We start from the raw sequence: 10,540 nt of genomic DNA, 5'->3' as shown, positions 1-10,540 counted from the left end.
GTATTTTGATGCAGAACAATTGGGGGTACAGCAGCAAAGTGTTAACTCTGTGCATCATTCTTTCAGGGTACTGTGCAACATGAGTGAGACTGACCAAAGGTAATGAACAAAGCTCACCCTTCATTGAACAGAGGATTGCATGTTTCAGTTTCCGCAACACAATGCATGAAAATAACGCAAAATACATAATGCATGAAAATAACGCAAAAACATAGCACAACGTACAAGTGGCAGGTGGACAACTTCACAAAATAGGGTTTACGCGTGCGACTGCTGAAGAGAGCACTGCATGTATTTCTGTGCTTGCCATAGGTCTTAGTAACCCAATGAGGGAAAGTGCAAAATCTAAAAAGCTGGAGGGGAGATGGCAGGTTTACCTTCAATGTGTCCATGAGGCCGTTCATAGCAAGGCATTGCACATATACATTACAAAGAATGCAGCATAAGTGCACTTACATTGAAGCAAAACAGTAAAAAGTATTCGAAAATGTATGCACAAGCACTGAGAGACTTACGCAGTGCATCTTTTCTTGCAGCAGACACATCACTGCAGATGAAGGTAACGAGAGGTGAGCATGTACAAAAATTTATGGCACAATGAGCATGCACCTGTCCTGGCAGTTAAGCACGCATGGCCTCGGACTTCTAAGTGTGACTTTCCATTTTGTGGTGGTTTTATAGTGTAAAATTATCACAAACATAAGCATGGTTTAAAGGTGTTTTGCAATCCGTTAGCTCGCCCCAGCCACTGCATTTTCAAAAAGAAATATCAGAACTAAACATTGCACAGAAGTACACAGGAAGACATGACGGGACAGGTGCTGCGTTTGTGTGAATCTGGTTATTGGTCAACGCTAGATATTTTTGAAAAAGAAAAAATATGCATTAGCAACTAGCCCCAACACGCGTTTTCTCAAGTGAACCATGCATTTTCTGCACACATAGGAAACACATGCACGTCGTTGTGTTCTTAACAAGTGTCCAGTTATAAACCAGTGCAGGCCCAGAGTTGGTTGCATTACAAGCGAGGCAAATAATCTTAAGCATTAATGCATCTGTACCAGTGAAATGATGCTCACTAAGACACGCAGCATGTATTCAAGAAGCGTAACTGACACCACACACAGTTTTTGATCAGACCCAACGTTTATACAGCCATTTCAGAATGACTGCATAAATTTGATGCATGCAGCCAGTGAGATCTCTGTTGCAGATGTTCACATTTAAGTCCATACATAGTGTATGATGACCAACATAATAAAAACATCGAACTTGTGCTTCTGCACATCATTCATACAGTCATGTTATCAAAAGAAGTAATGCAAAAGACTTGGTGTAATGGTAATAACCCCTTGAGTGCACTCGTGTTTGCAGCTGCACGTAACACACACCTGATGCAAAGAATGCTAACAGTGCATGTACCACTAGCGTTGTCAAATACATGGAAAAGAGTTGTCATCACTGCAGTTCAGCGCCAGGGCAAGTCATGCAGTGGACCCCGAAACCTCCGAGGACACGACTGAGGAAACCGTTGTGGACCCCTGCAGCAATGAGTAAAGAAATCTGTCGAATTCTACTAATTATTCACAAACACAGCCCATTTCAAGTCATCCTATTACGTCTGATTAACACATTTTGTAACTTCCTTGATGTGCTTGTATATTTGGAAAATATGCCTGTTGTTTCTGCAACAGATTCTGCTCCATGCAATTGTAATGCTGCGTAAGTTATTGTAGAAGTGGTTTCTGTTGCAGTGACGTCACGGCAACCACCTCAGCAGAACAGCCACCCTTGAAGCGGTGTGTAAGCAATGTGTTTTTACGTTCTCCTGGCGCGAGATCCCAATTAAAATTCCTCTGAAAAGGCTCCGTTTCTGCACATTTCAGCAGTATGTATAATTCACTGCAGGTCACGAACGTCAAGGCGGCAGAGGGGCTGTGAGGGTGCTCGGTGAGATATTCCATAAGTACTTGAGGATGAACTTGCAGAAATTTTTCTTACAACCCAACACATGCTACAAAACACAATGCTTTATCAAGTAATAGTGCAACTGCAGCATTCATACGAATGAATCACAGATCACACTTCCTGTACAGCATTGCAGGAGAGAGCACAAGCCAGGAGGCTGTTGCACAGGCGTGCATGGAGCACCTAGAACACATCAGGGAGAACAGGGGTGTCATCAAAAAAGATAGTATAGGTTTTTTTGCACTACGTACCGATGCCCGCCTCAGAGAGCTACCAGTGCAGGTTGCGCAAGACATCATGCATGCAGTTGAAGTGATGCTGTACGAGGCAGAAGTCAGTTTGCGTTGAAGCAATGTAGAAACTTGAAGGGCTCATATAACACCTACTTTATTTCGTGTACAGGGGAAGCTGTAGTTTTGCTTGAAATTCAATCCACTACTCCCGTTTAATGGTTACGTTTAACACAAGTATGACACGTACAAACTTTTTTGCACGCACGAACTTTTTAAGTAAATCCCCCCTCTTAAGTTACCTACAGACATCGCTTCCTCTCTAGAAGATTTCTTAATAATAATATCTGGGGTTTAACGTTCCCAAAACCATGATATGATTATGAGAGACGCTCTAGAAGATTTCTGAACGAAGCTCAAAGTTATTGCCATGTAAATGAATTATGCGTCTGTGCATCCATTCGTTGTACACAGTAAAGTTTACATGTATGTTAACAATTAGTTCCGAAGAGTTTTTCTTCTTGCTTTTCTTTTCTTTTTACTTTTTTCTTTATTGTGGTGCTTTGCTTTCATTTATTCGCGCCGTATTAGCTGGAGCACGATTGTACTATTATGAAATTGTATGCGCATATGGAGATGTATGTATGTATATGCGTATGGGTATATATACATTTGTATTATTCGTATTACTTCTTGTTCCGACTAAATATGTGCTCTGTTGCTGAGCTACCAGTTTGCATACATGTATTACATTTTCTTTTTTCGTTATTGTGTTCTGGTCTTACCTGTTCGAATGTGTGCTCTGTAACTGAAAACGATTCATTGTAACTCCCCTATGTAATACCTTTTAGGCCTTAGGGTAATTGAATAAAAAAAATGCAACAACACTTGTAAGCACAATTATCATTAATAATCTGAAACATATGCTTACACAGTAGATTCTCATTAAACGGAAATATCATAAACAAATCGCTGCTTAAATGAACAACTGTCTTTTGGCCGATTGGTATTACAATCGAATTCTGCACCCCCGTGCATTTCTCAGTGGACAAAACTCCTATTAAACGGATCACATTTTCCTGGTCCCTTCAGGTTTCGTTTAATAAGAGTCTACTGTATTTGCAGATGAGAGTAGTGATTTCTAAGTCAAAGGTTGTATATGTCATCCATGATTTCGTAGATGAAATGTACGTAAACTAAGAACGTGGAAGGTGGTGACACTGCTAATAGTAGCAATGCACACAAAAGATCTCAGATGGTTAGTGAGAGCGACAGAATGTATACCAAAGTGTAGGAAACAATAAAGAGGAGTGCAGAATAGTTTATGGGGGTAATCAAGCTGATATATTTGCAAGCATTAAATGTAATGAGCTCACTCAATTCAGGGTAAATTGCAGATCACTGGGAGAGGCCTTTGTCCTGCAGTGGACAATGATGACGACTATCGCAATACCCTATAAACAGTGAAGTAATTTGTGTAATGTGGAAGGCACCATTTTTGCCACTTTGTATTGCGTTAATTTGTGAAAGCTTCGGACGTGTGAGAGAATTTTTCTGGTGTACCAGTGCGCCAAGATGAACATAAAAAAAAAACAATGGTGGTTTTTCTCTTTTTAGCGTTGCGAAACTTGCATAAAGTTTGGGGCTGTTAGTGAAACTTTTACCTGTAATTACAGTGTGATACATACTCATGAGTCAAGTGCAAGAATGTTCGTACGTGTGGAATCAGCTGACTATAAAGTGGAGGTGCAGTAAGTGCACTTGACATGTTTATAAGTAGGAAAGTGGCATGCATGTTACTAAGAGAAGAGTTCTTTTGAAGATTTGTGCCCACGTTCTTAGAATTTTAAGACAAGCTTGTCTACTGCTCATTGCGAAGGCAACTTTTAGGTTACAAAAAGAAACGTTCATTATGAATGTTCATAGGCCAGTTAGTGTAACCATATCTAGCATTGTTTGCATATCTAGCATTGTCAACCATATCTAGCATTGTGAGCAGCTTTGTTTTTAAATGCCATCGAGTTGGAGTGCACTCCTGGTGGTGGTATGATTTTGTAAATGTCACTTGGACACATTCCTTGCAAGCACCATAATGTCATTAGGATATATCACAATAACATCCATGCATGTTGCACATGGGTGGCATAATTGTTCTTTTGCTGTCCACTTTGTCTCCACTACATTTAATTGACCTGTTAGCCATCATGATGTCATCATAAGAAATCTAAGTTACAAGGTTTGTTCCAAACCAAGGTTCACAATCGATTTTATATGCGTCAAGTAGATTTGAGGGATTCTCTTCAAACTATATGCATTTGCATATGATGACGCTGTGACGTTTGACGGAATTCATCTGAACAAGTGGCAAAAGACGGCCCAGTTCACACATGCCTCAAAGAAGGCATTGACAGCTCAAACATGGGACGAGGAGAAGAAAGGTGGCTTGCCCTCGTGCTTTCTTTGTCGTGTGCTTGCACGTTTAATTCCTACTTTAAGGCAATTTCTGTGATAACTGAAGAGATAAAGATGCAATAAGTCGCATGTGTGTATTTTAAAATGAATCATGTATGTGTTTTATGCATATATTTGTAGATGAATAGTTTTTGTTACAAGATTAATCTGTTGTTGCACTGGTGTGACTTTTCTCTTGTTGTTATGTGGTTTGCTCAAAAAGAGGCCATGTACGAGAAGTTCTATAAGCAATAAAATGCATTTACAACACACCTTGAACTTGTATACTTCAAGCGCTGTTCACCACTTTGTCTTGCCAGGGAACTTGACCGTCTGTGACGAAGTGGTGCGCCAGTTTGTCTCGCACTTGCTTCGCATACCTGCAAGGCATAATGCCCTCATTTAATGCAGTAGGATCATGATGGAGGACAGACACTGCAAGAGAAGCATGCTAACCTTCCAAACCCAACATATAGTTGGAGTTTAGTGCCGTAACCATGACACTATACTGCCAAAGTCTGCCTAGCTTTTGATGTAATAATGAGCGTTACCTTTCTTGTGCGTTTTCTACGGTATCTTCACAGTTTGTGGTGGAATGCGTTTTTGCTGATTAGCACAACTTTCGAAATGTCAACTTATATTTATGTCAAAGCTCGGCAGCTGTTCCCTTTCAAACAAAGCCACTGTTGTACACTTTTCAGAGCACTGTTACCCTATACATGTGTTTCTCATTTTACTAGATGTTCACTGCTCAGCAACGGATAGAATGGAGAAGAAATGAAATGCCTTCACTACAATACGTCCACTTTGGTACCCCACATATTGGGCGAGAAAGAAGGATTGCAAAAAGGATGTGTGTTCAGCAATGACATGAGAAACTCCATGCAAACAAGGAATTGCTTTGTTACACATCCAAACGTTACAAGGAGTGTAGATTACAACGAAATCATTTTCTTTAGCCATTGTGTGTACATTTCACTAAATTCCTTCAGTGCATACATTTAATAGTAATGCAGACATTCATTACACTGACATGCAACCATAGGCATGCACAAGTGGGGGGCAAGGGAGGCGCCTTCTCCCACTAATCATCTCAGGGGGACGACAAGTCTGCCCCACACCTTCACTCAGTCGTACCTGTGTCATCATTAAAAATACAAGGTTATGGCCAAGGCTGTTTTTGCTGCTAATAGTGGTCGAGGACCGCTGATGTTGCATTCCAAGAGTTGTTTGCTTCCTATTTTTACCCCCCGGAAGCTGGGGCCCACAGGCAGGATGTTGTGGGAAGGACGTCATTGCTACATTTTCATTTTTGTATCCGCAGTCGGTGGGGTGGTAGTGCGGTGATACCTGCGCCCCCAAATGGGGGGGAACATGGCGCATGGCTGTGCATGCTATTTCAGAACGAAGTTGTGGTCTACGTTCTCCCATTGTTTCTTTGGTAACACACTTTCATCTAAAAAAGGATAGCAGGGGAATCTTAAGGGCTCGTTTTTCTTTGTTAGACACAGCACTAATTAGATCTGACACACAAGAAAGCTAAAGAAAGTATACAGGATGTTGTTGTAGTAATTACGATGTAAATGTGAAGCAAGCAAAGTAGACGTAAGCATAACTTGCCGCTGGCAGGGACCAAACCTGTGCCCATAAATGTCCTTTAAAGTATGCTGGTGGGTAACTGCCACTGTAGCTCAGTTGGTAGAACATAGGATGCGACATTGGAACGTCGTAGGTTCACCCTGCCAGAGGCAAGTTATTTTTTCACCATTGTACTTTCTTCACATTTACATTGTAATTGCTCCCCTACGCTTTCCTTGGCTTTCTAGTCTGGTAGTTGTAATAAACTATCAACTACTGAAACTTAAAATTTGAAGTAGTAAGAATTCACTAGTTTGTCAGCAACACGGACAAGTTGTCATACACGAAGTTTTCATTGTTGTACATGTTTTCTTTTAAAAAGTGCGTTTGAAAAACGTCAATGCAGAGCTGCACTTTTTCACGTGTGTTGACCTTGAGCTTGTACACAAAACCTACTTTCGGAGCACGGTTTCAGAGATAGTGCCATGTCCCATATGATAACACCAAATGAAACATATTCATATCACACATGTGTCAATTCTAAAGGCAGAGGTATGCGTGCCACTGCATGGCATCAGTCAGTACATAGAATCAAAGCGTACCTCGCAGCATTGCAGCCAGTAGGTCTCGGTGGCAAGAGCGCTCCACCGACTGCTTCCTCGTCCCTCCAACTTCCAGGTGAAAGGCGGCCTTCCCAGTCCTCGCTGTCTGTGGCACCAGGCGGGCAATAGGCGGCGGAGGAGGCTGCGGACTCTTTAAGAAGAAAGTTGTGCAACACTATGCACGCTCCAATGTATGCCTTTATGTTGCCTTCTTTCGCCTTAATGGGTCGTCGCAGCATCCTCCACCTTTGTGCCAGGATACCAAAGGTATTCTCAATGACGCGGCGTGCCCTGGTCATTCTGTAATTGAAGACGCGGCGCTCGTGGGCCTTGCTGTCGTCGTCATGGAGTGCTGAAAAGGACAACACTGAGCACTGTAACAAAAACAACCTGTACAAGTCTTCTTTCAAGTAGAGCTATCACTATTAATTACAAATGAAAAATGCGGTCAGCCATGCACTGTCTCAAGTTTGATCAAGTAAAGCTAACTTGCCATCATAGGCATTACTCTAGGGCACTTTGAAAGACCTCGATAAATCTCATTAGCTATTTAGATAGAGAAAAATCAGCGAAACTCAAAATGACGAGAGAAGAAGGCACATTCAAGCACACGCTGCCACCAGTGTGTGTTTCAATGTGCCTTCCTTCTTTCTCACTGTATTGAGCTTTGCCGGTTTTTCCGCATGTAAATATGAAGTTTGTAAATATGAATATGTAAATATGAAGTTTTCCAGGCCTCTGATGTATTATTGGCTATTGAAACATTTTCTTGTTACTGTTCTGACAACGTCTCACGAGTAAGTACTGAAGGCTGACCACTAATGTGTTGTATTTGCACCTATGCATGTGACATTTTTGCACAACACCAAGGTATCCAATCAGGAGAGGAGTGTCCCGACATTTTTTCCCCACAAATTGCAGTTTCTACATTTCTGCAGACAGCTCAAGTGTCACAATTTCATTGTATGGTTAACATGAGATGGCAACAGAATATGTGTATGTGTGTAAAAGCACAGTGCAAGCCCATTGTAGTTTCTTTTCACTTTACTACATGGCAGCATGCGTCCAATGACATTTACTGCTAAGAATTCCTCAACAAGTCAATTAGGCATATAGGATTTCTTTCTATAAAAAGGTATGCCTTCCATCTTACTGGTCATTGCGTGTCTCTGTTAATTGCAAACTAACACTGAAAGGGCATGCGTGACCTACAGTACACTGCAACCTGCTTCCTTTTTGATGATGTTCCATAGAAAATGTGTGTTGGGCTTTCGAAATTTCTGGCATACCTTTCTGCCATAATGAGGATGTTTGTGTGTGTATGGCATGGAGTACTTGTAACGCTAATCAGCTGAAGCTCTAGTGCGAACTTTTTGCGGGCTACAAGGAAAGAAAATCGACGCAGAGAGAACAACATGGGGCAACTCTCTACGTTGACTTCATTTTCTTGTAGCGCACAAAATGCTTACACTATGTACAACCAACTGGCCCCTACCCTGGCTCTTCTGAACCTGTAGCCTGAGGGTTGGCAACGAGGGTCCTCTCCCTCGTTGGTGGTAGTTAAATTCTTCGAAATTATTCATAATTTGTGTATGTAGATTTATATAAACAGAAACAAACACGTTTGGGGAAAGGGCCAGCAAGTTACCCCCGCACAAACGCAAAATTTCGGCTGCACCCCTATTCATCAGAGAAATGCACGTTTTAAAAGACAAAGGCATTCTCTATGCCAAAATATATTATGTCTGTGTGCATCTGTTTCATTTTCCGTTCCGAGTGCAGACTAGAGTGCTTGTAATAAGCTTTGTTTTCCAGTGTGGCATCCTCAACCCTCCTCCTTTGTGCATGTTCGTAGTTATAAAATTCCATTCACTTATAACGACCATCATCCTTATTGTCCATAAGCAGCAGCTGAACATTCTATTGCAATTAATATGTGTATAAGCACTGCTGTAAGCCTGACAGCTTATGCTGCCTTTTACAAAAGAGCGAACACACATATTGAGATCTTCAGCCACCTATGCTGCGTCGCAAGCCACAACGGCAGGGATTACAGTAGCATATTTCCTGCACAGCTCCTTTACATAAACTGAAAAGATCTAAGCATTTCATTCCTACACTCTTAACTTACTCCGTCTTGGGTAGGGCCGCATCATGTACTCCTTCAGCGGGAAGGCCTCATCACCAACGAAGAAATATGGGAGAGGACCCTCGTTGCCAACAGGACTCATTGGCGGCAAGCCCAGTGCCCCCAGCAAAACATTCTTTTGAAGAGTGGAGCGAGAGAAAATCCCGCCATCACTCTCGCTTCCAGGGTGCCCAACTTCCACGTATATGAACCTGGGTGAAAAATAGTGTTTCACTAAGACTTTGAATCAAGTATGTAACCAAAGGCCACGAATACTCAGTGCACTGAAACCAGCTGTTTCTGCGAAGAATGTATTTTGGGAACGAACCATCATTGCATACAATAATCACTCATTGTTAGTTGAGTGGTGTGCAAGAGAACACAAACACTATTCTTCTTTTGCGCACCATCGATCTCCAGTGAGTTACCAAATCGCCTAGCAGTCCGTCCTTCTGAAGGGTGGATTGCTGTGTACCCTTGTGCTGTGCTGTGTACACTCGTGTGCACATGGCCATGGCAAGTTATACACGTCACACACTTTGTTGCATATCACTTGCCACTTTGTGAGAGTCTCTAAATTAATGAAAATGCAAACATAAATTGCAAACTAACTGCGATAGCTTAAAATGTTGATCCAAGCACACATTGCAAAGTGAAAACCCAGAATCACCTGTATTGGGCATCACACACAGCAAGCAGCGACTTGCTGAAGGACCGTTTGTAATTGAAGTCCACTGACCCGGAGTTAGCAGGGCACTCTATGGTCACGTGCTTTCCGTCAATCGCTCCAAGGCAGTGAGGGGCATTCCACCTCTCGTGAAACCCCTGTGATATCTGCAGTAATAGAGGAAATCAAATGCTCTATATAAAGTGGCGAATGCTTTAAAATTTACATTTGGTTGCCTCAAATACTAAAACCACTCCCCGACATGCATACATACTGTGCTCTTGCATTTGTAGCCAAAAGTGAGTCTCTCTCGACTAATACCTTCAGGGGACTTCAACGTCAATATGAACATTGTAATTATGACAGAGATTACGACACTCATACTACGCCGAAGAGGTTGCATGACAGTTCATAATGAACTCTGACAGGCAGCCTGCAATTGCTACTGAAATGGAATATTTATTTCAAAACATATAACTTATTCAGTGCGAATGAACATAAAACCACGGGTGTTATTAATCTGGAATAGCGACCATCCTCATGTGTTCCAGTGTGTTGAGAGGGCCAGGGTTAGGAGGCGCAAAACGGAATTGCATCATTCCCAGTTGAGTTGACATACATTTTATCATTTCAGTGAAGCAGTGTTTCCAGTGTTTTGCCACGGCGTAGTTCAGTTAACCTAGGCTGATGGGGCTTGCAATGCATTTTTACATGCATACACATTCATTCTAATCTTATTTCACACATCAGGTATGTGAAAAAATGTGGAAAACGTTAAGAGCAAATCTCACGTCACACACTCCTCTGATGACTGGGTTACCTTTAAGTAGTGTTGGATCAAGTTTTCCAGTAAAGCTGCTATTGTCTGTGGACAGCCTTCACTATGAACACTTGAGAACTTGTCTGATGAATGCGC

General features: G+C 41.8%; 1 protein-coding gene across 1 annotated transcript; it reads right to left on the bottom strand.

The window, feature by feature from the left end:
• Nucleotides 1–753: 753 nt before the first annotated feature.
• Nucleotides 754–9,787, bottom strand: LOC119375939 (uncharacterized). Its single transcript, XM_037645958.2, has 5 exons — nucleotides 9,628–9,787; nucleotides 8,961–9,169; nucleotides 6,830–7,181; nucleotides 4,923–5,029; nucleotides 754–1,541 (listed from the first exon to the last, which is right to left on the bottom strand). The coding sequence occupies exons 2-4, from the start codon at nucleotides 9,058–9,060 to the stop codon at nucleotides 4,939–4,941; spliced, it is 543 nt and encodes a 180-aa protein (XP_037501886.1). The 5' UTR covers nucleotides 9,061–9,169; nucleotides 9,628–9,787; the 3' UTR covers nucleotides 754–1,541; nucleotides 4,923–4,938.
• Between the last annotated feature and the right edge of the window lie 753 nt (nucleotides 9,788–10,540).

This window comes from Rhipicephalus sanguineus, unplaced genomic scaffold (genome assembly GCF_013339695.2).
Source record: "Rhipicephalus sanguineus isolate Rsan-2018 unplaced genomic scaffold, BIME_Rsan_1.4 Seq1033, whole genome shotgun sequence".
Classification (NCBI taxonomy): Eukaryota; Metazoa; Arthropoda; class Arachnida; order Ixodida; family Ixodidae; genus Rhipicephalus; species Rhipicephalus sanguineus.
This window is presented reverse-complemented; position numbering and strand designations above follow the sequence as displayed.